A 27,106-nucleotide genomic window follows, 5' to 3' on the forward strand; every position below is an offset into this window, starting at 1 on the left:
ATCTAGAGCAGCTTGACAGATTGGCTAAAGAAGAATGAGCTGAGATTACTCAGGAGGCATGTTTGAGACTTGTTGAAATTCACAACAAATGACTGCAAGCTTTAATCCATCAAAAAGGATTCACAATTATCAATTAGCATTGGGTGGCCCAATAATTTTGCCCCTGGCAGATTTTGTAAAGTAAAATAATGTAAGCATTCAAAATAAAACTAGTTTGTTTGGAAGAGCTGTGTGGGGGCTAATATTTCTGTCTGGAGGTTCTTGGACGTTTAAAGCACTGATGATGTGGTTACTAGACTACCTTCACTTTTAAATCTAAAGTTTTTGCTGGAACTTAAATTGTCACAGTTTTTGTAGTGTTGTAAACATCGCACTTTTTACTTTTCTGAAAAAATTGTATACATTAATGAACACATTATCATTCATGTTGTTGTCCTAAACCAGACGTGCCATTTGTATTATCTGTGCTCAGACTTCAGATGATATGTTGGGTTAATCTGTGATCTTTGTCTTGACGTTTAAATTGTGGCTGTGGCCAAAGCGCAGTTTGCCTACTTCAGTTTTGCCACAGTGAATAAGTATTTGCAATTGTCTTCTAATAGCCTGTCCTTACTGCTGCCAATTGCTGCGTTTTATTAACAACGTCTTTAGAACTTAAACATTTCATGAATATTAAGCGGGGCGAACAGTCGGAGAATAAAGTGCTCTCTGATACGCATCAGGCTCATTGTAAACAGCCTACGTCATTAGTCAGTTGAATGGGCAAGTAGGACCTGCTATGACGTATGTTTTATCTTGAATCACACAGATGACATCGTCTGAGGTTCATGTGCTGCTCCGTGTCATGTTGAATAATGCTGCTGGTACAACTCAGTACATCTGTTTGTTGCTGTGTGACATTACTGTGACCTGTGGGTAACTGAAACGGCTCGTAAGCCTGAGGCCCTCAAGGACCCAGCAATCGTAATCTGGCTGCACTCGTAATATATCATTAGTTGGATGAGAGTAAGTTCTTTGATGGGCCCGAATGGAGGTGACTCAGGAAACGAGATAGGCTTCGTCTTGTTGAGTTGCCCTCCTGGCCCTGTAAGACTTTTCCTCCTTGTTCTTCTCCACGGGGCTTTATCTGCAGTCACTTCTCCTTCTAACCTCTTTATACTCACCTCTTCTCCTCTGTGCTCTGTAGAAAGGAAGAAAGATGTGTTCTCACAGCATGTTCCTCTAAGAGTCAATGTTTTTTTTCCTGGGGCATAGGCGTAAAAACACGTCAAGGAGGGGCTGTCATGCAGAGGGTCAGATCGAAAAGACTGACATTAGTCAAAGAACAAGTTTCAAAACTGGCAGCCAGTGAAAAACTTTTATTCTGTGTTGTTAATTGGTATTAACAAAGACACACAAAAAAAAATTCACCTCACTCACCTCATGTCTTATTTAGTTGCTGTGATTTCCAGCTAATGCATGTTACAGAACAGACTCACTCACACTGTTGTCAGTAAATCTAAACCAGCTCCCAACCACCTTAATGTTTCAAACTCCTTAAATACATTCAGTTAAATTAGACCAAAATGGGCATGTCTCCCACAGTGTTCTTATCACTGTCATGTTTGATGTTCACTCAGTCTGCACGGATGATTTCCAAAACATAAACTAACAAGCATGATGAAAAGATGAACAATTTATGGGACATTTCAACACCCAACAATTACTGTTTTCTCGCAGCGTCTCCATGCTTAACTTCTGAATGGACGTGGAGGTGGGCTGTGCTTTGACTCCAAATTGGGGCAACTTTTCAAGTCACTCCAAGCAAGCTATTGTGATTACTATTGTGTTATTTTTAGAAAGAATAAGATAGCACTGAGTGCAAAGGAAATGAGATGAAATGAGGGGAGGGCGATGGGGTGTAGAGATGTAAACGATAAACAGAGAGGGGAAGGGGCAGTGTCACGGCGAGGATTAAAGTGGTTGAAGACGAAGCAAAGGACGAGCGGCTCATCGTCAAGTCCAGTTCAACATCCGACCGTGTTTGGTGCACATTGCTCCTCCGGTGAAGAAGCAGAAGCTGTGAGACAGAAAATACAAGATTACAGGACATCTGAGCATAAAAAGAGCTGCTGTCTTTAACACAGAGGAGGGAGAAGTGCCTTTTTGTCAAGTTACCAACTTTTGATATTGGTGACTGAGTAAGTATTGATTTTGGCTGGCTCTTGACGAGGTTTGCAAAGATTTATCTATGCATGAATCAGAGAATACTGCAGACTATAACAGGAGGATCAAATGGATGGATGATTGAAAGGTTAAGAAACTAAATATTCAGATGATCTAAAATGATTTGCAAAGAACTGTATTAAAGAATTTTGTGTTTCATCATCTTTTTATTGCTGAAGAAATAAAAAGCTATTTTTATTTTTGTACATCAGTTGGATATGTTGTTGTCTTTCCATGCGATCACTCACTGAAGTCTTGCACTGTCACAGTTGTGTAATATGGAGCTGATTCTCTGCTTGCAGACAGTCCTGACCATGAGAAGTGTGCGTGCGTGCTTCTGTTTGGCTCTGCTGCTTCCTTTGTGTGTTCAGAGCCGGAGGAGCAGTCTGGCTGTTGCCAAACTCGATGAAGACACAGAGAGGGACATGCTGGCTGTCGACATCTTAAACCGCAACGGTGCGTTGAGCTCACTGCTCCGATCACAGCATCATCTCGTGCTCAGGCGAGCCCCGCGCCCTGCCTCCCAGGTGCCAAAGAGAGCCCAGCAGGCGTCCCGTTTTGCTCTGTCCCTTGATGTTCCCACCAGCATCCTCAGTGTACTCATAGACCTGGCCAAGAATCAGGACATGAGGACCAAGGCAGCAGCCAATGCAGAGCTGATGGCACGAATAGGCAAGAGGAAATGAAAGCCCCCCCGGAGAAGTTTGAAGGCTTGATGGAGGAAATCTCACTTCACAACAGAGCTAACACATTGTGGCACTGACACCTGGTTAGAAACAATGTTAGTTCATGTGAAAGTAGTCATTGCGGTCAGTATCTGTCCTTTAGAGCTTAGATCTGCTTTACTTTTATACTTATATTTAATCCATTCCACACACAAACCACACCATGGACTGATTAATCACTACAGTGATGTGAAAAAACAAAACAAAAAACCAACAACAACAATCACAACAAGGACACTGCAAACAATGTAAGATGATGCTGGTGTTTAGTCTCAGATACTCACCATTGGCTCCCAAACTGTGACTCGGAGAAGTGTTTTATTGTATTTGCATGCAATCCGTAGAAAACATACAATTAAATCCAATATCATAATCCATTTTTTCTCAAGTCTAATTCATTTCTGCACTGATATCAGGCACGCTTGCCATAATTACAAGCATCAGCAGCCCATAAAGCACAAATGAATGGGTCTCAGCCAAATGAGCCTGCGTCACCCACAGCAGGCGCCGATGGGTGATAACAGGACAAAGACACGCGCAGGATATTGACCTCTGAAAAGAAGAAGAGACCCTTTCTAAAAACCTTTGTTCACTACTGATACATTTGGCAAACAAGTCACAGCTATTCTTAGTCTGAAGCCCTATCTGCTCTGGAGTAGACTAACATCTATGGCATAATTAATCTGTGCTCTTACACCGAGCAAGAAATGTGAAGCAACAGAGTGAAATAAACTGCTCATCTGATTTACACTGTGAGGCTTTTTTCTTCTTCTCTGTTTTATGCTGACCATGACTTTGGCTTGATTTAAATATCATCTTCACACTTTTGGACCTCAAAACGTGCGGATATAACAGAAACTAAATGAAACAAATCACTTCAATTACTGTGATTATAATACAATAAATATAAGTAAAGAAGCCACTAATACCCTGCTGAGCAGCAGACAAACTATCTGGAATTAAGATAAATGCTCTGACGGTTATTTACACAATAGTATTAGATTGTTGCCTTAGCTGGCATTAATTAGCTTGGGGTTGTTTACACTGCCATGAGAATATTATAACAGTATTATCTCTGTTTTTTTCAAACCTTTAGCCTAAAAGCATCTCTTGTAGCAGTTACCACGGGCGGTAAACCACAAATAAAACAAGTGTTTCTGCTTTTAAACAGTAATTTTACTCTGTGTTTAAGCTGGAGCTTTGTTTCCCATGACACAGCTCTATAGTCTGACGTATCTGTCTGGTGAAGCATACTTAAAATATGAACTTATTATGAAGTTCAAATAAATACAACTCACATCATCATCATCATCACAAGGCAGTTATCACCATAAACCGCAACTGGAGTGTACTCTGATTTATGTAATGAGTGCTCTCATCTGTGACACCGCAGTCTTTATTTGTCCCTTTCAGTTTGGCTTCCAAGTTGTTGCACGCATTGGCCGAGACAGCTGCTAAGAGTACAGGAAATACACTCGGACTGAACATTTCAGTCAGTAAGTAACCATTTTCCCTCCTAACAAAGCCTACAGCGTTTGCCTGTCTGAGCATTTTTTGAGTATTCCAAATTTTCACTATTCCACTGATGATGAGATGAGAAATGCTTTGTTTATCCCATATCTTTTGAATTGGACACTTTTATAGTTGTGATGGAGAGGAGGCTTGTGAGAGGAGGCATATTTGGGAAATTCTTTTGAATTTACCAAATAACCTGTTGAAAAAAATCTGGCAGATGGTTCTTTGTCAGACAGATATATTGTGTTATGGAGGATGATAATGTGCGGTATGAAAGATTTCCCGTGTGTTTCTTTGTGACAGCAGAGCTGAATCAGTCTGTTAGAGAAGGAGCTCTGCTGCCTGTCCAGTAAGTCATGCAGAGGTTTCTCAGGATTATCCATGATGGATGATGGTTTTTCAGATGCCTCGTCTTCATCACAGCTATAAAAGTGTCCAGTTTGCAGCCAGTCAGAGGGCCAGCCTTCCTAATCAGTTTATTCAGACTGTTGGTGTCACCAGCTTTGATGTTGCTCCCTGAGCAGACCACAGCAAAGGATGCTGAGTGATAGAAAACCTCCATCACTCTGTTGCACATTGAAGGAGCTCAGCTTTTGCAGGAAGCAGAGCCTGCTCGTGCCCTGTTTATACAGCCTGTGCTGGTCTTCCAGTTGTACTCCTCCACCATATCCAGATCCTGTCCCGTAAACGATAAACAGAGAGGGGAATGGATTGTTCAGCCAACCTCTTCCTTCTGAAGTCCATCACCATCCAGGTGGTGTCACTGCTTTACAGATGATTCCTCACAGACCACCCCACAAACAGTTTAGTCCTCCTCTCCATCACTAATACATCCAACCACCGCAGAATCATCAGAGTATTACTGTAGGTAGCATGACCAGGAGGTATAAGGGAAGTCTGAGGTGTACCAGGAGAACGGGAATGGAGAGAGCACAGATTCCTGTGGAGCACATCAACCAAATCACACAGAGCTCTGTTCAGCATACTGCACCCTCTTTGTGAGATAGTCAGCAATCCATGAGATGGTCGAAGTTTACTGACATTTCCTGTAGCTTTTCTCACAGCAGCAGCCGATTCATTCAAAATGCACTAGAGAAATCAACGAAAGTGAGCTTCACTGTTCAGTCATTACTGTACAGATGCACCAGCATGCAGATGCTCTCATCATCTTATCATGGTGTGGTCTGTATGTGGTGGTCACATTTGAAGATTAAAGATTTCTGTATATTTAAATGTTTTGTAATAAAATAGATTATGTATAAATTGCCCAGTAAAGTTACATATGTAACAGCAGAAAGTTCCTACCTGCAGTTCCTTGCTCATCCACAAGATGTCCTTTGCTTTCTTTTTTACTTCCGTAATTAATTGAAATCTTCATCCACTATCCTTTGAGGTGCAATTTTAACATTTTGGATGAATAGGTGTTTTCACAAGTAATGAGTATGCCCACTGGATAGCATGTTGTTTAAAAAAAAAGAACGACACTAACCCTAAAATAAAGACAGGTACATTCAAAATGGCGCAGGCTTCAATTACAGCCGTTAGCAGGTGTTATTAATTAGCGGTTCAGCAAGCTAGCGGGAAGGCGCTTCACGGGAGGAACACTACAAACGTAAGGGTTCATCTAAGGATTTTGCTTCGCTATGATTTGTTTTAATTACCACGAACAGATTTAATATAAACCGTGAACTTTAACGAGCATTTTCTTTATTTTTCTTGTTTTTGTGGAGCCATTGTCTTTGTTTGTGACGGTGTACACTTTGTTCACGGGCGAGAAAGCCTAGTTTAGAAATGGCTAAATCCCCCATGTTTAATAGGTGAACTCCAGTGTCCTTTAATTTATGTATTTTAAACTGTTAGCGGCTTTCATTTGTCTAAACATCCGTTTTAGCTGGATTGAGAGATAAACGAGTATACAGAAATGTATCTGCTGCTTTTTCCTACAGTAACTTCTTGACTTTTAGGATTTTCCTTCGGCGCTCACAGGTGATGTCAGACAATGACGTGTAGCCCAGTGTGATAACACCTGACAGTGCGCACACACCTCGTCAGCGTGAGCCAATCCTCCAGTGTGATGTGCTAGCAATGAACTATGACCTAATTTGTGAAAAGTACATGTTCTCATGTCCTCCAGCATTATACAATAATGCTGTAATTAAAGCGTACATTCCCCTAAATAACATCTGTCCTCAGATCACCTCAACCGCTTTGGAGCCTCACAGATTCAATTCAGTTTTGAAGCCACTAAGCAGTGGAGTTAGTTAGAATTAGGTTAGTGCTGCTCTGCTGAACACACTGCCTGATTCTTCATGCAGCTGTGTATTTTTAATTTTAGCTGAACTTTCTTTAAGATACTGGGTTATTATAACAAATTAAAATCCAGGGCCAGTGGGAGTGTTTATGCAGGATTTCTCAATAAAGCTGACGAGTTGCAACCAGATCAACAGTCATCAGCACAAAGTTCAGTGACCAAGTGTTGCAAGAAACAGCAACAAGAGAGGAGCGTGTACTTTATCTCAGAGGCTTTTGTGGTCCACACTGCTGGGAGCAGCGCTTCGGGAACAAAAACGATCAACATAAGGATTATATTCAGACAGGGTTGGGAGAAGTCTTGAGTTTCCTAAACTGTAAGAGTTATTATTCTTGATTGTTTCTTTTCTTTTTATTGGGACATAATCATGAAATTGAAGGAATGTTTATCTTACAAGTTATATTTATAAATGAGTAAGACTGACTGCCAAAAGTGGCCTCCAGTTCCAGAATTTGCTGAAATCGTTTTCCTAATTTTATTACTGGTATTTTCAGTTTTAAACTGCAAAGCTGCCACTGTCTCCTTCTGTCTCCTCATTTTTCACATGAAGCCTAGCTGCCACACTGATCATACTTATAATTGCAGGTCGAGTTGTTCTCATATGGATTATGCGATGAGGTCACTCAGCCTTTTCACGCCATCTAACCTCTCCAAGTAAGTGCTTTGTGATGGTTGTCACCCTTAGCTCTTTTGCTATTTAAATTTTTTTTTTCTTTTAAATATATGAGCTGATGACCTGACATCTTACACCTTTTTCTCAGGTGTGTAACAGCGAGCGTGTCAGCTAGTGCCTCCATGACCCAGCAGCTCCTGTCGGGTCGAGTTCCTCGACCGAAGCCTTTCAGGGTCACGAATGCTGACCGCAGTGTGAAAAAGGGTATAATGGCAGACACGCTAGAAGACCTGACAAATAAGGTGAGAGAAAGATGTGAGGTGTAAAAATGCTGTGTGTGTCGGGGGGGGACTTGGTCAGCAGCTAATAATCATGGTAAGGTGGTCACAAAGCATTTGGACTAAAAACGGAGGAATCAGGGGGATTCTGTGGTGTGTATTGACTGTAGCTGCCCACTTGGAATTACCACTCGTGACGCAGAGAGCTTCGACTGATGCAACTTTATTCTCTCCTCTTTAAACCACCGACAATATGGCACCGTGAAAACTATAAAGATGCACAAACAAATACCATTAAACATTTACGTAAAAAGTGCAGAAATGTTCACATTTTACCATAGAAAATTATTTTGATTAACTCAAATAGTGACATTGACATAAATCAATAGTTTTTAAACTACTTATGTTACAGCATTTAATAAAATGAATTAACAACAACCATTCTGTCTCTTAAATACATAAACAATCATTTGCAATCATTAACCAACCTCTTTCTGCTTCCAAGGGTGCTAATCATGCTGAATCAGCTAGCCAACCTCCTCCATGCACATCTCTTAGCCAGTCTTTCCACACCACAAACAAATGACATGCATACACAATAAAAAACGAATTCAACCACATTGAGTAAACTTTCAAAGTTATAGCATGTGACAGATAAATAAAACACATAGTTTTGCATGAGTACCCTCAAAAACAAACGCTTTTACTCACTCTGAAGCAACGTGTTTGCGTCGCCTCACCGAGAACAGAACAGGAAGTCTGACACAATAAAAGAGGAAGTGCTACGGTACTCTTCAAAATAAAAGCGCAAAGTAAAGTGGCTTTGCCGGCATTTACATTGACCATTGAAATTAGATAAAGGTTTGCCACTTGTTGCTGCACCATCTGAAGTGATTGAGTGTGTTTCGAGCTCATGTAAGTGAAATGTAACAAGAAAAAGGGCTGGTGTCAGACTATAATAATGTTAATTTATAAAGAAGCCAAATTTAATCAAGCCTAAAGTGTCTTAGCAAGATCTGAATGGCTTCAGTATGCCTTGGCATTAATTCAGTGCTCCTTGTAACTTTTGGTAAAGGGATGAAAAACAGGCTTCCTGAATCAGCTTCTTAATGATGGCTGTGGAGAGTGCCGTCTGACAGAATGGTGTAAAGGGTCCGATGGGTGTTGAAGGTTATCATATGTGATTCATAGCGTTTTCATTACTCATCAAGCCGTCTGGCTGTTGCCTTAACAATGGAGTCATCACAGAAGAGACCACTCCCAAAATAAATGTTTCAGAACAGCTGTGTAATAACTGCTTTATGGTTTACGGCATATTTTCTTGTGATGAGGTCACTGTACGTATTTATTTTATTTTTTCCTCATCTCTACTCTCGCTCAGGCCAGTGACTCGTTGGGTATACTGTGCGTCAGTGCGTTGGTGTTGGATGAAGATGGCACTGGTGTGGACACAGAGGAATTCTTTCAAACGCTCCCAGAAAATGCTGTTCTGATGGCTCTGCAGAAGGGACAGAAGTGGAGCCCACATCCTGTATGTAGTTTTGATTAGCCACTAGATGGCACTCTTGGCCAGCAACTTTACTTCATTGTGGCCGTGCAAATATTAACATATTGATAGCCAGTGATTCTTTGATGTAGACTGATAGAAAGGCATAATGCAGAAGCCATGAATATGGACCAGTCTGTGTTGTGATACATTGGCTATCCAGTTAAATATTTTATCCATCAAATTAAATGGAAGGGCAACATGCCATTTGTTGTGCAAAGGCAGAACGCGGAGTGAACCTCACATTAGTTTCTCCCCGCTCAATATTTTTGAGAAAAATGGAAGGCAGGGGTCTGATACTAATTGGACATGAGGGATTTGTGAGATTGCAGTAACATTCACCCAAAAGCAATTAACTTTCTCAGTAAGTGATACATGCATTAATTTGGACCCCTTCCCAAATGTTTTCTGCAACGACCCCTCATTGACCTTTTCTCATTGTCATTTGCTACTCACATCATCGCTGGCAGGAGCGCCATCAGTGTGTAGTTCAAGTGTGTGGCGGTGGAGTTGAGCGCTGATTTGTGCCCATTTGTCCTGACTCATATCCCTCATCCTGTCGCCCCCCCAGTACAACCTCTCCAGAGATTGCCTTATTGACTGCAGGCAGCAACAGCAGCGGAGAGATGTGGCCAAGCTGACCTTTGACCTCTACAAGAACAACCCCAAAGATTTCATTGGCTGCCTGAATGTGAAGGCAACGCTGTATGGTGTTTATACTGTGTCCTATGACCTGCGCTGTTACGCTGCCAAAAAGATGCTAAAGTGAGTGATGGAGGCTGCCAAAATATTCTGATATTTTTGTATTTTGTGTTGAACTATTATGTAACTGATTGTTTTTTCAGAGCATCTCTGTGGCATCTTTACTGAAACATATTGTTTGTAGTAATAGCTTAATCCACTTAGAGCTGAAAACTGATCAGTGTGAATGAATTTCTAATGCATAAATTAGCACGATTATCTTTTGAGACTTTTTAGTATTTTTTTCCCTCCCGTGCTTCTCTTATAAAAGTATTAAAAGCAGACCCTTGTGTATAAATGATGCACTCGGGTTTGAGCGTGTACACCTGTGTGGGTGGTGAAATGCGCAGACCCTAGAAGACCAAAGGCTAGATTTTACTGAGATTAATTTTGTTATGTCATCGCTGCCGAGACCTGCTGGTTTTCAGCTTTGGCTCGGAGCTTCAGTTGAGAGGATTACATTTTGCAGACTTGTCAAATGCGATGCTCCTATTGCAGGATGTGTGGTTTAAAAGGTCGTGGATATCAGTTTTATGAAATGCAGTTGATGTCAAAATTGAGCATCTGAGGTCGTGACTATCAAGACTATCTGGCTTCCTTGTGTTGTGACTTGTCTGAATTATACCAGACTGATACTCGTATCTCGTTACATGCAGGCTGTTTGTGTGGGCCTATTGGTTTCCACTCATGTCGCTGTAAATGGGAACTGGCTATTTATGACCATCCTCCCTCTTGTTCTCATGCGTGTGATTCCAGGGAGGCTCTGCGATGGACCATCTTCTCCATGCAGGCCACAGGCCACATCCTGCTGGGCTCCTCCTGCTACATCGAGCAGCTGCTGGAAGAGGAGGCGCGAGTGGAGAAGAGCCTGGCGCTGCCACAGGAAAGCAGGATCAGACAGCTGCAGAACATGCTGCTGGGAAAGATTTCTTACTTATGATAGACTGACAGTGGTGAGGTTGAGCTCTTACCCACTCTTAGATGTACATCAGTGTAGTTGTCACAGATGAAGCATGCAGTTCGTTTCATCATCTCATAGTTTCCAGTGCAGTTTGGCAACGTCATGAATTCGGCAGTCTCTTTTCAATGTCACTTTTTTTTTTTTTTTTTTGCTGTTACATTTGTTTACCTCTTATGTATGTATAAACCAATGCCACAATTTATTCCTCTAAAATCACTTTTACTCACTATTGTGCAACTTTTTCCTATGATGATATAATAAATAAAAGCAACTGTTTTTATTTTGCCATTCCTGAAAGTTCATTTAAATGTGAATGCAGCAAACCCACAAGACACTTTAGTGTGTGTGTGTGTGTGTGTGTGTGTGTGTGTGTGTGTGTGTGTGAGAGCAACAGGTCCAGCTGTCTCTCCCACGCTTCCCTAATTGTCCCCTGGGCTGCAGTGTCCTGTCAGCTGCAGCCTGCCTCTGTCTCAGAAAACCAGAGCAAAAGATTGAAGGAACGGGAAACAGCTAGCAGCTGCATGGGGTGAGGGGACGGAAGCAAACCATTACAGAGAAAGATGTTTTCAGCTGGCAGCAGAAGTGCCACTTGTGCCATCTTGCTGAGGAAAGGCGGTGGCAAAAGCAGGACCGATTTTAGCCTAAGTGGCTGTCTTGCATAACCTGATGAACTGAGTGCGACTGTGGTCTTGTCGCGCAGCGTTATCTAGAAGATTCCTTTTTGCTTTGACATTATCTACAGAAAATAACTTGGGTTGGTCACTTGATATTCAGTCCATGTCTCTAAATTCATGAACTACTTGCACACATTTGTGTATATACTGCGCGAGTATGAACAATGGCCATTTCTTCCAAATTCTTTGCGGTGAAATGAGGCAAGAGGTACATTCTGTGTCCTGCTGTTCCACAATCATTGTGTCTGGAAACAAGGAGGCGCCACTCAAGAGTGTGTGTGTGTTTAAAGTAGCAAAGATTCAATCAATGTTGATGTCTTTGGCTTGTGTTAGCTCTTTCAGGCTGTGGGGCTTGTCTGCAATTTTAGGGTTTTTATGCACAGTAAAAATAACTGGCCATGTGTTGCTTTAATATTAGTTGACCTTGACCAGGTTTGATTGTAAAATTATAGCTGTATTGTAAAATCTGATTCAAGAAAAAAATTGGATCGCCATGCTACCAACGTAAAAAGTGATTCAAACTTTTTTTTTTTTTTTTTTTTTTTAAGCAGCTTCTTGCACAAAAACAGGCTCTTATAATCATCTAGATCAGGCTTCAAAGCTGTTCCTCAAATACCACTACAACTATATTTTCAAATATTAGTCATTTAACTTTGTAAGTGGTGTACAGTGTTTGGTCGTGATGATCCCGCCTCCTTCACCCAGTCAGCTGAAGTCCTACAGACGGCAGAGTCCTCTGTGGATCCAGCAGGGGATGAGCTGCAGCCGTCTGTCTGTCCCACTAGGCTGTGTTGCTGTTAGCACTCCCTCCTGGAGCTGCTACCGCTGAGCATGCGCTCGGCTCGTACACACCTCTGGACAGAAGGGACGCTTCTCATCAGCACTCTCATGGTGAAGGAATGGATCGTTGAGCCCAAGGTTCTGAAAGGTAAGAGTGCTAATTGGCAATAAATAAATAATGGATTAAAAAACGAAAAAAAACCCGACATTTCAGTATATAATGCGCAGCGCTTGGCAAGTATTTGGCATGCACGTCACCACTGTCCATTATTAAAAGTTACTAATTAAAGGTCTGATTAGTATGGATGGATTTCACATATTAAACCACCTGCTTAAGTTTTGAAAATGCTTAAGTTTAACTTTTACGCAGCGTATGTTAAACGAAAATTTAGAACCTGATGTTTATGAACTATTATGACTGCACGTAGCGCCGATTGCATCTAACTTAATGTGTTGATTGGGCTATATGCAGCTTTGTATGCAGGGTTCGTGTGATTAAAGATGTTGTTGCGCATCGCTCCGCGCGCTTTTTGGCACAAAGTGCTTCACGAAATATCGATTTAGCAGAGGAATCTGGGTTTTATTAGAACCTCCGGCTGTGTGTGGGAGTGGGTGCTTGACACAGTTACGGTCTCCGAAGCTCTGTGTTTTCTCCCACGCTCCTGAGGGAGTCATCAACGCGGTCCGCTGGAAACATTTCACCGCGCGCATCAAAGTGAGGCTGTCTGTTTGGATTGTGTGTATGCCTGCGATGCTTAACAGTTTGTATTTTGCTGTGTGCTCCAACGGCCTTGGGGACATGCACAAGTCGTAATCTCACAGCCCGCCAGCCTACAGTTATTACTGACCATACCTACTTCACCTTTTTTCTTCATGAGGGTAAGTTACCACAAAATCCATATTTTGGCCTCATATGCACCACTTTAAAACTTAAAGTTAAGATGGACTTCTCCCTGCACTTTATTTTGGTTAAGTATCAGCAATTTAAAACATTTTAGGGAAAGAAATGTCTTCTTTTCCCCTGTGATTAAACGTCTGAAAAAGATGTGATTGCAAGTCTGCATTTCAAAAATACTTTTAGATTGAATGAACAGTCAAGAAAACAATCTGAAAATTGATGATGGAAAAAGGAAAAAACTATTAGCTGCAGTTAGTGGTCCAGATGTATTTATTTTCAGAGGCACAGAAGACAAACAATTTAAATTTGCTCTGGGCGGAGTCAGACTTGCGGTCTGCCATTATAAAGTCAAATAAATAACTTGATACTCGTGCAATCTGCGGGCTGCGTCATGCAGCTTCTGTCTCAGCGGTTAATCGTGAGCAACACTTTGTCAAAGAACAAAAACAAGAAAAAAAAAAGATGTGCAGAGGACAAAGGACGACTTTGAAAATGAAACTAGACGCAGCAGGCGAGATGAGGAGTAACAGAGAAAGGAGGGCGGCTGGTGACAACAGTGTGGAGGTGGAGGAAAGTAAAGAGAGAAAAAGGGAGAAGTCTGATGAAAGTGTTTGGTCCGAGCTGTGTCTCCACCATACGGTCCCCGTGTTCTGCTGTGAACGGCTTTGATTGTGAACATGAAGGAGAGAAAGCAAAATCCCGCCGGACACATGAAGGCAGAAAGTGTGTGTGTGCGTGTGTGCCTGTCTGTCTATGTTGCCATCTCACTAAACGGATAAACTGTCTTCTAACTGGCTCTTTTGCCAAGTTAAATAACCTTATGAGCGTTCACCAAGAAGCTATTTCTCTCATATCTCTCATTCACAACACACATCTTCTCTCCTCACCTGTTCTGCCTCTTCCCTCAGCTTAGGTTTTCTATGGCTGGCTATTTCAGGTCCATATTTTGGCACTGCAATGAATTATTCAGGTAACAGGACAACATAAAGGCTCTCAGTAGGATGCTTTGCTCAAACCTGAATTACCCCTCTGCCATCTGGGAAGTCTGCCTGAATAATGGATTTGTTTCCCCAATACCAAGTTGTTTGATGGTCTGTAACTGAAATGGCAATAGGTGCACTCACAGTGTGTGTGCAAGTTAACTCCTCCAATCTTCCCAGCCATCATTTAAAGACATGAATGCATTAAAGATTACTCTTAGAAAAAAAAAAGTCTGGAATTGCTTGATTATACTCCCCATATCTCTTTTGAAGCATTCTCTGGAGTCTACATATTTCATGCCTTCCTGATTGCTTTTTTTTCTATTTTTTTTCAGCTTCATTATGAAATGAATGGAAATATTTATGACATCAGGAAAGCTATAATCTACCATAGAAAAAAATGGATGCAACTTAAACAGCGGTCATAAATTAAAGATTGTAAAAAGCCCAGACAATCGATCAATAAAGCAATCAAACGGACGCAGACCATTTACTTTGCCCCTCGGTGCTTGAAAACTGTGGTGAGACACTACAGTACTTACAATATTATGTTGTAAAGGGTTTCTTTATGCACAGTGTAAATTGTTTGGTTCCCTTTTGTTTGTTTTGTATCCTGTTCAAGTGCACGCAAGTATAAATCAGCTAGTTTTGATTCCTACAGTTTAAATTAATTTTGACACCAACTTGAATTTTCATGTCATTTCATTTTTAAGTCACCAGGAAAAAGAAATGCCACATTTATCAAAGTCTGACGGGTCTCTAACGAACACAAGCGGATGCTCAGATAGTGACCCCCAAGATTAGCAGTTAATTTGTAGGCGGAGTCATGGTCAAATATCATTCAGTGGAATGGCGATTAGCTGTGTTTTTAATCAAAATAATAGGGATCTGTCAAAAGTCAGATCTCCACAACTCACGAGGAAGTGAATAACGGTACGAACAAATGCAAGATGCTGATGATCGTCGGGCTGGAGACACATCTCTGAAGCTTCTGGACTCCATCAATCCACCGACAGACAAATGAAGGAAACTGAAGACCTTGTTACCCTCCACAGGAGTGATCAGCCAACAGAGATCACTTCAGGAGCGGGACATTTAATAGTTGCGGAGATCTAATCAATGAAAGGTCTCTCTCACATTGACTAACGTTCAGGTTTATGAGTCCACCATGAGTCCACCACTGCCTGCAACTGTGGAGCTTTGCTCCACAGTTGCAGGCAGAAAAGCCGAAAGGATCAACGTTCCAGCTGAACATGATCCAATCTGTGAAACATGGTGGTGATGGTATCATGGTTTGGTCATACTTCGATGGCTCTGCACGAGGCTCACAGGCACTATTAGAGCAATGAGTTTTGAACCGTGCTCTCGAATTCTAAAATACACAAACGACATGAACTGAAATATTTAAGAGAGAGTACGCGTGCAGCAAGACAGCGATGCAAAACATACAGGTTGCTGTGCAAAGAACGGACAAAGAAGAATAAAGATGATGTTTTGTGGTGGCTAAGAAAAAGTCCTGATCTTAATCCTGAAGAAATGTTGTGGAAAGACAAAAACATCAGAGGATGTTTTAGGTCATATTAGTAAAGGTGTATTGATGATTCCTCGCAAAGCATTTTTCTTGCTGATGCTTCCTCCCATTCCACTGTAACCATTGTTGTGATGTATGTGATGCAGAAAAAGTGGATCTAGAGTAGGAATGGTTTTGTAAAATGAACTCGTAGAATTTGTATTGTGCAGTGTCCATGCTGTCATATCTACACGTGAGGGATGATGGAGATGTACAGAACAACTCAAACTTAACTAAAAACTAAAACATTTTAGTGACCAACATAAAATAAAAACTATACTTTTGAAAATCAGCCGTGGTAGGGCGGTGTTTAATTGTGTTTTTCACGTCACAACCATATCAAACTAGCATTTGCATTGAAGCTTATTGTTTACCTTTAGAAAATTCCTGTGCACTTGATAATAATATGCATGATCTTTGCATGAAGTTGGAACATGGAAACCGTAATTTAATCTAAGTTTAAGGACAGATTCACTCAAGGATCTAGACTTCAGTCTGGATTTATTATCGTTTCATCTGCTGGCACACAAATAATGCCAAACATTTGCAGCACTGTGAGACAGTCTGAACTTTCATCTTCAATTCTTTCACCTTTTTCTCCAAGACCACTTACTGTCAGCTCAGCAGGCATCCTGTTGTAAAAGTGTGTTTGTGTGTGTGTGTGTGTGTGTTACTCCGGCAATGTGTTGTGCTCCTATGTGTCATTTTGTCTCTGTCTTCGCGTGGTGACTAGAGAGAGAGCTTGATGTCTCAACAGGAGTCTACATGGTACACTCTCTCTCTCACTCACTCACTCACTCACTCACTCACACACACACACACACACACACACACACACACACACACACACACACACACACACACTGTGCTGCTGGGTGTTTATTACACCGACTGAACGTATATGTTCTGTGTTCTCATGCTAGCTTCAGCCTTTTTGTGTTGTTCTTCACCCCCTCACTGCAGACTTCAGTGCTGTCATCCCTGCTCTTCTTCTTCTGCGCTGCTTTGTCCTTTGTAATGTCTTGTGAGAATCAGAGCTCCTTCAGCTTGTTGGTGGCATTCTCGTGATTAAGCTGCCTTTTTATCTTTTTTTTTTTTTTTTTTTGTACAAAATTTTGAATGATCAGATTCCCAGAAACTAGATTTTATGATTTTTCCCAATGCAGTGATTGCAAAACATAAATGTAACATGATTACATTCACGCTGCACATACTGATCACATTATCTTTTTATTTTAATGCGACTTTTTCTGTCCTGCTGCCACACTGACTCACTCAACAGCAGCACAGGCAGAAACTTTATTCTCTCCTCGTGCCTTTCTTTGTTGGAATTTCTAATCTGATTAGATTTTCAGGTATCTTGCATAACTTTATATTTTAGTGGAGGAAAAACACTTTTTTTTTGAGCTAGAAGCTGAGTAAAAGTTTTTAAGATGTAGAGCAGCGAACACATCAACCCCTAATGTTGGAGATTGTGTACAACATTGTGTATGTTGAGATTCTCCTTAATTTTAGTGTGTGGTTTTAACCACCAATTAGGAACACATGCATCGGGTAGCATGCGCTTTGGTTAGTGTTTAAACTAAAGAAATAGCTTGCACCTGAGGACAGCAGCTACAGTCTTCATCCTAAGGAGCATGTGCATGAGCCCAATCTCGCAGAAACATGTGAAACACGTGAGCTCTTAGAAACACATTACATTGTGAAATGTCATCTCTGAGCCCGGCTGTGGTGCATGCATAAATCCCTCAGAGGGGACGTTGCATGAACCTCAGGGTAGCACAAATCAAACCAAGCAATGTCAACCAGTGTCCTCGGGTTTAACTCTCGTGTGGACTTGATGGACTGTTTATAGGAAACGATCATGGTTGCAATTGCATAAAATAGCACATGTAAATTCTCTAACCCTTCATGGCAGGGCTCATCATGCTGTCACAATAAGAGCTGACTTCCTGTGGCTCCACATACGTGTGAAAGGAATGAAGAAAAATCCAAGATCTAATTTTAATTTATTCTAACCTCCCCTTCAAGGCCATCTTTCTGTGTGTCTCTAGGCTGCTTTCAGTTCTGCTGCTATTTTTAGATTTTTCCCTTTGAGTTTTTCTCTTTCAGTACATCCATGCTTATCATCCAGTGGTGTTTACGTCTGCTTAGGCTGCCACTGGGGCATAAGAGTAGTGTATTCAGTGCCACTAACCTTCTTATGTATTCATAAAAACATCATTTTCCACAGCATTCCCCCCCCCCTTTTTTTTTTAAAGCATAAAGTTCCAGTGCATTTCCCATTCATGTATGTTTCTTCCTCCGTTCTCACTAGCCGTGTCACTTTGAAAACCTGTTACATCAGCTTGTCTCAGAGGAAAAGCAAGATTAACTTTCATCTTTTTAATCTTTGTCCTGCTGCTTCTGGGAATTGCTGATGTGCCTAGCTGTTTAATTATACATGCCATATAGTGTCTTTCACACACTGTCTGGTTTCCCCACACCAGAGGGGAAGAGGTTGCAAGGCATCGCTTAGATCTGTGTGGAAAGCATTAGCTCTGAACGTGCTGCATGGCTTTGCAAATTCACCTGCCCGCTGAGGCTTTGATGCACTGTTAGAAATATATTCATTATACTGACAGATTATTGTCTGATGATTAGAGGATTTGTGCTTAAAATCTGTCCATTTCCTACATTTCTCAAAATGACTTCACACAAACAGAAAAAACACAGCAATCTCTTTTTTTTTTTTTTTAAATTGCATTTTGGAAAAACTATTTATTTTCAAAATAAAACAATAATGACAAAATCAGAAAAAAGATATATCAGTCAGATTGCTATCCCCCCCTGTGTTTGGAGCTTTTGTCTATTGTTTGTATGGTTATGTTGAAGGCTTCTGTTAAAATAACATAAAGAAAATATTAAACAAAGTTAATATCTCTAACAAACCTAATAAATCAGCTATTTAGTTTCTAAATAAGCACAAAAGTTGTGAATTCCAAAGCTGGGCCATAAACAACATCACAAAGGACACAATCAGCACCACAAACCAGTCACATAAAAAACAAAAAACAAAAAACAAAAAACTATTTTAATATAAATGACATCAAACACAAGAGATGCTCCTTCAAATTAAATAAATAATTATATAAATATAATATTTTATGCTTCAAGATCCAAATGTGATATAAAGTATCGTGAAGAGTCAAATGAAAATATTTATATTGTATGTGGTCATGACCTGAAATAAGGACTACAATATTCAGTTGGACTAAGGCTTTTATTGTGAAAGTTTTGAAAAATATGTTTATTTTGAGTTTAAAAAAAAACAACAAAACAAAAAAGTTGGCTGTGTTGCATCACTTTCTCCTTGGGAGCCAAACCACTCATTCTTATCTGATATCTACCTGGTCAGCTATTTAGCAGTTAGATTTTTGATTTCATGTAGTAAATGTTTTCATTGGGTGAGAAGTCTGGGGTGCGGGTTGGCCTGATGAGATGATTTTATTGTGGAGCAGAGCTGCTGTAATATGTACAGAATGTTAATTTTACTGTAAGTCTGCAGATTCTGAGGTTTGTAACATTTTAATTTCTTTCGTAATTTGGCACCGTTTAGAGAAACTGTATCTGACCTTGCTGGGACACCTGGATCCTCCAGACCAGCAAATTGCCCAAACATCTGCTTTTATAAAGGTGCTCACACTTACTGATGATCAGTTAATTGAGTACATCTGATTAGTTACCCTTTTAAGTCCTATGAAAGCAGTTCTGGCGTCCAGGATTTTGGAAACTGAATCTAACACCATGTATTTTAGGGCATCATTTTTTACAAATACTTAGGAATATTTAAGTAGCCTTCATTTGAATTTTTGCCAAGAGTTTGACAGGAAGATAACCGCGCCCAGGTAACCAATCAGTACCCAGGAAGAAACTGCTTTCCAGGCTCTAACTGCAGGAAGTAAAATTCAGCTCACCACATTATAGTCTTTTTTATTTTACCTGTACAGAAACAAAGTGTCAGGACATAGTAGCTTACTTAACAAACTTTCAACATTCCCTGAGGAAGAATGGGAAGTTACTGTGCCTCTTCTGGCCAAAAAATTGCTAACTCTGAAACTGCCGTCCTTGCCTTGGGTTTTCCGTGCCTGCACATGGGGTGATGGAAATGTCCCATAACATGACATCATTTTAAAAATATAAACTACAACAGATTGAAATACCAGTCATCTTTTCACTGGAATAGCCTTGGCTCAATTTACAACTTCAGAGAACACACAGAGCACAATGTCACAGTTCTCAGCACTACCTGTAGAGCTCAGCTGAAAATGTGTCACTGCGATCAAGCTGAACCTCATTACCCTGTCCCAGGTTTGAAGGGAAAAGGTGTTGCCGAGGTAGCCCAGCCACTTATCAAATCTAGCACCTCGATGTGGGCTTTTCCTGGCTCTCAGCGCGCCGGGGCCTGAGTGAGAATACTGCCTTATTATTATATTGTTGCAGAGCCAGAAAATGGACACACACACACATTCACAGTTACCTGGAGAACTCCCTGGTGTGCAAGTTAATTAGCAAAGCATCTTAAGAAATGCACCTGGTTTCACACTTGCTTTCCTCTAACAACGGGACAGTGACAAAGCGGCAGTGCTGGTTTCTGAATTCAAGCAACGAACGCCAAATTTGACTCGCTCATTCTCATTGGCATTTTTCAAAGAGGAAGCAAATTATTAATAAGCAGCTTGTGAATGCAGACCAGTGTGAAACCGCGCGTTGTTCTCCAGGGTCAGACATGAGTCACTTTGGTTCAAGCAGGAGGGGCACACTGATTGATTTTTCACCTGTCTGCATCACACAAATGCCCTTTGAAACTGAGCCTTTTAACATATAGATGATGAATCATATTTAACTATAAAACATACCTTTACAAAAAGAAAAAAGAGCAAAGTTTGAAAAGAAAAAAACAACAGAGCCACAGTTCTCTTAAAGCAGAACACTATGAAGCCTGTGATAACAGTCCCCACAGAAAAGCCTTTCAAGCAGGTTGATTTTCTGCTGTAATTTTACGCTCTGTAATATCTACACCTTTCCTGTGCTGAGCGTCTAACCCGTGCAGTCATCACGCAGCTTTTCACTCAGGCAATCATGAGTGGAGTCTTTGGGGACTGAAGCAGTCTTTTGGGGACTGGATGCAACCAGGAAACCAGCCGCAGTTAGAGGAAGGCTGATGTAAGACTGCCACCTCTGCTCCCTGGGACATCTTGTTTACCGCTGCGTCTGGTTCACCCTTCTTTTCTACTTCCTTCCCTCACTCAGGCGATTGCTGTAATCTGTCTCTCAGTGCACGCACATTTTAAAGGTATGAATTCATTTAAATGGATTCATACCTTCTCCATCCAATCCCTTGCTACAATCAGACAGTCTGTGGACGATCAGGCCAGCTGGAAACCTCCAATCCGAGTCCAGCAAAGTTGCTGCGAGAGTCTGCGCTCTTGCACACCATCAGCTCTTCACTCAGTTTTTGTTGTTTATTTTTTTCCCCACCAAACCCATGTTTTGTTTTTTTTCCCCAGTGGCCCCTCTTTAATTTCTCCTTAAATCCCCACGAAGAACAGACAAGAGACAAATCAAAGGAAAAACCCGAACCCTTGACCCCAACAGTTTCATCCTTTTTATCTGTCGCTGCGTCCTCGAGGGAAACTTTTACAGTTGAAAGTTGATGCAGGAATCTGCATCCTTTCTGGCTTAGTCAGTGCTGCCATAACTTAGATTTCGTAGAATTTGCTTATATGAATTAAAATAGTTTAATCACAATCTCGAAATCTCGTGGGACTTTGATTTCCTTCCACACTGAGTTGTTTGTATTGCCAAGGGAAAAAAGGGGACGCACGAAAGTCAGCAGAGTCATTGTGACATGGATTATAAGACATGTTATTCAAAACATCTGTAGCACAAGGCTTTTACCGCTGCTGGCACTGTTGGCTCAAAGCTGAGCAGGAAGCCCCATCACGACACTTATTCGGTCTCCTCTGTCTGTTCCGCAGGAATGCGGCGCGTTTCAAGCTCTCCGATTTGTAGCTGAGAGCTGTTCTAACTACTACTACTCTACTGCTCAGTGTCCCGCACTTCAGCGTACCTGTGCCCTCATTAATGTAGTTCCTTGTAGCGAGGTTTCCGTGGTAACGGAGGTGAGGAGAAAATGAGTCTATCACTCAGCTGAATGCCTTGTTACCAGAGCGGAGGTTGATATTTCAGGCTTGACTTGTTGTGCTGGAGTCAGTTTCCTGTGCTCTCGACTCGGAGGCCAGTCACGAAATGTTTTGAGCACCTGATGCCAAGATATTCATTCAGATAGCAATTTAGAGACATATGAAGCCGTGATTTCACTTGTTCGGTTGATTTCCCGCAGGTGCAATTAGTTTCCGCCCCCCCTCCACAATCAATGATGAGCGGCTGTGTTTTACACACTGACTTTAATCTTGTAGCTGTCGATGTAACAATGACATACTGCTGGTGTTTATCAGTAAGGATAGGCTGTGTCTGTGGGCTGAGGTTAGTTAACTCTTTAATATGGTGCGCTGGAAAACTCATTTTTAGTTAGGTGAAGTAAAAACTGTTCTTTAGAAAAAAGGGAAACACAAATAGTTTCTTTAGTTTTAGTCCTTATCAGTATGATCAAAATCATTCCAGAAGAAATTCTTACTCCTTGTCTAACATTTTTGCAATGCATCAGGGCAATTATTTGAGCTGTCATTTTAGCGTTTATCCACATCGATAGGATCACCTGTCAAATCTCATATAACAGGCTTAAAAAGTCCCAAGAACAAGGTTTTAAAAGCGTTATATAAGTCGATTTCCTTGTCATCGTTCGGACTCACGTTGTTCTATCACTACAGTCATGAACATTAGGCACATAATAAATTTAGGGTATTTAGGAAAGGCAGCTCTACCCGCCTTTGCCCTGGCCCTAAAATGAGCAGTATCTGTTTTAAAAAGTGATCACATTAAAGGTCTGACTTATGATTGGTTATGTCTGGAGTATTTTACAGTCATTCCTTTGTTTTTGTTTTTTTACAGTACTTTAAGGGAAGTAGTGTAACTCTTCAAATTACACTCTGATGTTGGCATCGATGCTATGTGCATGTCTGTATGTATGCTTGTCAGCTGGCAAAGGCTTACCAACACTTTCCAATAAATATGCCCCTTCGGTGCCGGAGCTATTTTAAATGCATTATGCGGTCTGTTACAGCTGGCAGAGAAAAGATCATAACCAATTTTGTGTAACCTGCTGAGTGTGTTGTATTTACTGATCCACTGAGAGTAGTTGATTTCTTGCAGGTCTAATTATTTAGCTCCATTCAATTTGGGTCATTCCCCAGAGCTCCAGTACACATTAGTGATGGCCTATTGTGACGGCCTGCTGTTCTGGCAGCTTGTGTTCACGTCTCAAGCTGTGGCTGAGTCAGAATGGTAATACTGATAGGAGACAGAATGAAGGATGGATTGATGCATAATGCAGCACCTGCTCAATCTGCAGATGCTGGAGTTAATGCGTGCAAATGAGTTAGACAGACAGACAGAATTCTTTTGGCAAACATGGATAAGTTATGATCTCTGTTTTTATCCAAAGTTATGTTGGGATCTCTGTCATGCTGTGAGAGAGAATAATGTGTTTTGATTTTCTCCTGCACAGTTCATCTCTCATCTGTCTGCGTTGTGTTCCCTTCTCCGCAGCGCTGTCACAGAGCTGTTATTCATCCCTGCATCATGGAGGATCGGCCAGGTGCATCATGGGAGCTCATCAGCAGTGTGACAGATACAATATATGAAGACTGAGAGGTCGTCATGGAGACCGGCAGCTACACGTCAGGCCCGGCCACTACTGATGGGGTTCGGACAGCCGCTGGGCTGGAGGGACTCGGAGTCCTTCAGGAGCGAGGAGGAGGCGGCTCTTTCAGCACCCCTGCGTCCTGGTACCCTCCGTACTCGCTGGGCTTCCAGGTGTCACTCACCGCCTTCCTCATGCTGGAGCTGGTGTTGGGATTCAGCAGCAACCTGACTGTGCTGGTGCTCTATTGCTCCCAATCCAATTTAGTGGACTCTGTGAGCAACATGGTGACCGTCAACCTCCACGTGCTGGATGTGGCGGTGTGCGTGCTGTGTGTGCCCCTCACTCTGGTTGTTGTTCTTCTGCCTCCGGGACCCAACCTGGCCTTGGTGTGCTGCTTCCACGAGGCCTGTGTCACCTTTGCCAGCATCGCCACAGCCATCAACATCCTGGTTATCAGCTTGGACCGATACGACATCTCGGTACGACCGGCCAACAGGCTGCTGACGACACACAGGGCGGCGTTGCTGCTGATCGCCGTCTGGATCACCTCGGTCGCTGTGTTTTTTATCCCATTCTTGGAGTTGCAGTGGTCCACTGAAGAAGAAGCAGGGGAGACGGAGAAATCCTTGCCTTTGTCCTCGTATGACATTAGTTCCACTGTGGCGCCAGCATGGCGTAACCGGACCGTCCTATGTGTTGGTGGTCAGGGTTTTCACACCGGCCCCGGTAGGTATTACCATCTTATCCTCCAAGTGCCCATCTTCTTCACCACGGTGGCAGTCATGTTGTTTACCTACTCCAGAATATTGAGGGCTTTAAACATCCGCATTGGTTCCCACATGAAAAAGGGCCAGCGGTTCAGGGGCCCCTCCTGCAGAGGGCGCCACAAGAGGCAAAAAAAGGAGAAGCCGGGGCTAACGACTGATGGTGGGGAGTTAGGAGGAGAACAATGCACGACAGATAATACCAAACAGCTCAGCCACCCTCCCCTCATCCCATCCCCAACCCCGACAGCTACCTCTCCCCATGCCGTGTCATCCTCTGCTCCGCTCGTCAGCTCTGACATGGGCGCTGCCACCCCCATGCCAGCCACAGTGGGCGTTCAGGCTTCCGTGTCGGCCATCATCGCCCTGCGGCGGGCAGTGAGACGACATCGAGATCGCCGAGAGCGTCAGAGACGTGTCTTTAAGATGTCCCTCATCATCATTTCGACCTTTCTGGGCTGCTGGGCTCCCCTCTCAGTGACCAACGTCCTAATCCTGGGCATCGGCCCCAGCGACGTCCTCGTCAGCCTACGCCTCTGGTTCCTCGCTCTGGCTTACGGAACCACCGTCTCCCACCCGCTGCTGTACGCTTTCACCCGACAGAAACTGCGCCGTGCCCTTCGCGCCAAGGTTAAAAAGAGGGTGGTGTCCCTGCTCCAGGTAGACCCTTCACCAGGTGGGACTGTCATACACAACTCCTGGGTGGACAACCGAAAGACCAGCAGGCAGGTGCGTCTAGAAGCGAGCGAAGGTACCGAACGCTGCCTGGGAGAAGCCCTGTGAGACTGAAACATGCAGGTCAGGCTCCATAATGAAGCTCGTCGGTGCGAGAAGCCGGTGTGAGAAATGTGCAAATCACATTTACACCTTGGGGAGACCTTTAAATGTAACCACCAGCAGCAAGCTCCTGCTACACTCTCCCCTCAGCGCAGGCTGCAGTGGAAGCAGGGTGTCACAATCACTGTGGCACTCACAGCCTCTGCAGAGAATCATTCAACACACACTGTACATAGTTTGCACTCTGTGAATCACTGAAGTCTATTTACATATGGAGCTGAATAATAGAGCATCCTCATAGTGGTGCTTACATAACCACTCCAAAGAATGTGTTTAGCCAGCAGAAGATATGATCTGCCTTCTCCCACTTAAAGCCTCCAAGGCACTTCAAACACATAAATTCTTTGAATGTATTTAATATTATCTCTGCCTTAAACGTTCCGCTAAATGGTATACTGTGCATTCGGAACAAAAAAAGGGAGCATGTCAGATATTTAAATGAAAGGCTCAGTGACAGCTGATAAACTTTTAACTTTTCAGGGTCTGCCTGGGGAGAGACGATAAAGAACAAGTCAGAGGACAGTTAAAAGTGTAAATTAGTAAATCAAGTTTTGCTTTAGTGTGAGTTTATCGTGTGCTAAGATATTAAAGCGCTTGCATAAGATTTCGCAACACTTCTTTTGCCCCCAGTTTATAGCAAATGGTGTAATATATTATTTGGTATTGCAGTCTAGCTGTCTCCCCCTGTTTCCACTTGTTATGCTAAACTAAGTTAACTGGCCGCTGGCTGTAGATTCGCGTTCACTGTTAGCATGAGAAATCTTCTCATGTGACTCGTGATGGGAAAGAAAAGACACAATCATCATTCACAGATACTGTGTTTATTCCAGGTCTATAGTCTTAGACTGCATTTTAGATGTAAAGCTGCTTAGAAGAAAATTCATGTAAATGATGTAAATACTGCCCACATGATGAAACGGAAGTGTGTGGTTATAAAACGACTTTCCTAGAGCAGAGCAGTGATCCAGCTGCCTCGTCCCTGTGTCGTTGCACCCAGACATGCGGTCCCACAGGTCAGCTCCTCCCAGAGGAGTGTAACGGTCACCACAGCTGGGCCCTGACAGCTTCCTGGCGTTATAAAGAGTAGTGTTGACTTTACCTGCTTGTGTTCACTGCTCTAACATTGTACTCACGCTATTGTTCATTGCAGCGGCCGTGTGATTTATCACACTAATAATGCATTAGTGAATGTTAACAAGTGAAAATATATAATATATGTACACCAAGAATATCTTTAGAAGTTTTCTCCACAGTGTTTTGATGTGAATGTGTCACAAAACAGTGAATTAAAAGAATGAATTGAGTTTTTCTTTCGCGTGTGTGCTGTGTTGCAAGTTTGTTTAAATTTCCAGCTGGGGGTCAGAGCTACTCAGACTTCGTCCAAGATAAAAAAACAAAAAAAACAACAGGTTTTACATTTCTTCACTAGGTTTTTTTTAAGCCTCCTACAAGAGGAATAACACGAGGACAACGTGCAGCTCCGTACATATAGCCTATATAATCACTCAGGGCTATGCTGCAAAAGAACATAATGTCCCCACAGACTCTCGCTCACACATCAAGGAATCTCTGTATGTCCATCTGGTGAAATCGCACATAAGAGCATACAGCGACGTCTGAACAGAACATAACTGCATCCAACCGCTCTCGAACTCCTCAAATGAACTTCATCAGCAAGTATGATCAACACAAAGATGTGATGCGCACAGAGACTCCTCCATTTGTTGGTGAGACCAATAGTCGCTTTAACATTTGCTTTGTGTGGTCTCTGTGTTGAACAAACGGTACATTGTGTTTGTGGATGTGTTCATTTATCACCATCAGATGCAGCCAATAATGAGTGGGTAGTGCCATTTACATGTGATAATTTTAGTATTGTCTTTCCACTGGTTGGCGTGCTA

The 27,106-nt window shown here is 42.2% G+C and overlaps 3 protein-coding genes and 1 long non-coding RNA gene across 6 annotated transcripts; 3 read left to right on the top strand and 1 right to left on the bottom strand.

Annotated features, from left to right (window-relative positions):
* Positions 1-2,459: 2,459 nt before the first annotated feature.
* Positions 2,460-3,667, top strand: LOC113022862 (urocortin-3-like). Its single transcript, XM_026168750.1, has one exon. The coding sequence runs from the start codon at positions 2,484-2,486 to the stop codon at positions 2,889-2,891; it is 408 nt and encodes a 135-aa protein (XP_026024535.1). The 5' UTR covers positions 2,460-2,483; the 3' UTR covers positions 2,892-3,667.
* Positions 3,668-3,908: 241 nt separating this feature from the next.
* On the bottom strand, positions 3,909-5,816 carry LOC113022869 (uncharacterized). Its single transcript, XR_003272461.1, has 3 exons — positions 5,751-5,816; positions 5,487-5,534; positions 3,909-5,385 (listed from the first exon to the last, which is right to left on the bottom strand). It is a non-coding gene; the product is annotated as an uncharacterized LOC113022869 (long non-coding RNA).
* A 167-nt stretch (positions 5,817-5,983) lies between these two features.
* Positions 5,984-11,185, top strand: cidec (cell death inducing DFFA like effector c). 2 transcript variants are annotated; one of them, XM_026168743.1, is made up of 6 exons: positions 5,984-6,057; positions 7,342-7,410; positions 7,518-7,671; positions 9,029-9,178; positions 9,765-9,958; positions 10,691-11,185. In XM_026168743.1, the coding sequence occupies exons 2-6, from the start codon at positions 7,358-7,360 to the stop codon at positions 10,872-10,874; spliced, it is 735 nt and encodes a 244-aa protein (XP_026024528.1). In that variant the 5' UTR covers positions 5,984-6,057; positions 7,342-7,357; the 3' UTR covers positions 10,875-11,185. The 2 variants fall into 2 exon arrangements, with proteins under 2 accessions (XP_026024528.1, XP_026024529.1); XM_026168744.1 differs by lacking the exon at positions 5,984-6,057 and adding an exon at positions 6,916-7,072.
* A 1,066-nt stretch (positions 11,186-12,251) lies between these two features.
* On the top strand, positions 12,252-26,514 carry LOC113022841 (probable G-protein coupled receptor 22). 2 transcript variants are annotated; one of them, XM_026168711.1, is made up of 2 exons: positions 12,252-12,497; positions 23,508-26,514. In XM_026168711.1, the coding sequence occupies exon 2, from the start codon at positions 23,619-23,621 to the stop codon at positions 25,149-25,151; it is 1,533 nt and encodes a 510-aa protein (XP_026024496.1). In that variant the 5' UTR covers positions 12,252-12,497; positions 23,508-23,618; the 3' UTR covers positions 25,152-26,514. The 2 variants fall into 2 exon arrangements, with proteins under 2 accessions (XP_026024496.1, XP_026024497.1); XM_026168712.1 differs by lacking the exon at positions 12,252-12,497 and adding an exon at positions 12,823-13,228.
* Positions 26,515-27,106: the final 592 nt, after the last annotated feature.

The sequence above is a fragment of the Astatotilapia calliptera genome, chromosome 5 (genome assembly GCF_900246225.1).
Source record: "Astatotilapia calliptera chromosome 5, fAstCal1.2, whole genome shotgun sequence".
Lineage (NCBI taxonomy): Eukaryota > Metazoa > Chordata > Actinopteri > Cichliformes > Cichlidae > Astatotilapia > Astatotilapia calliptera.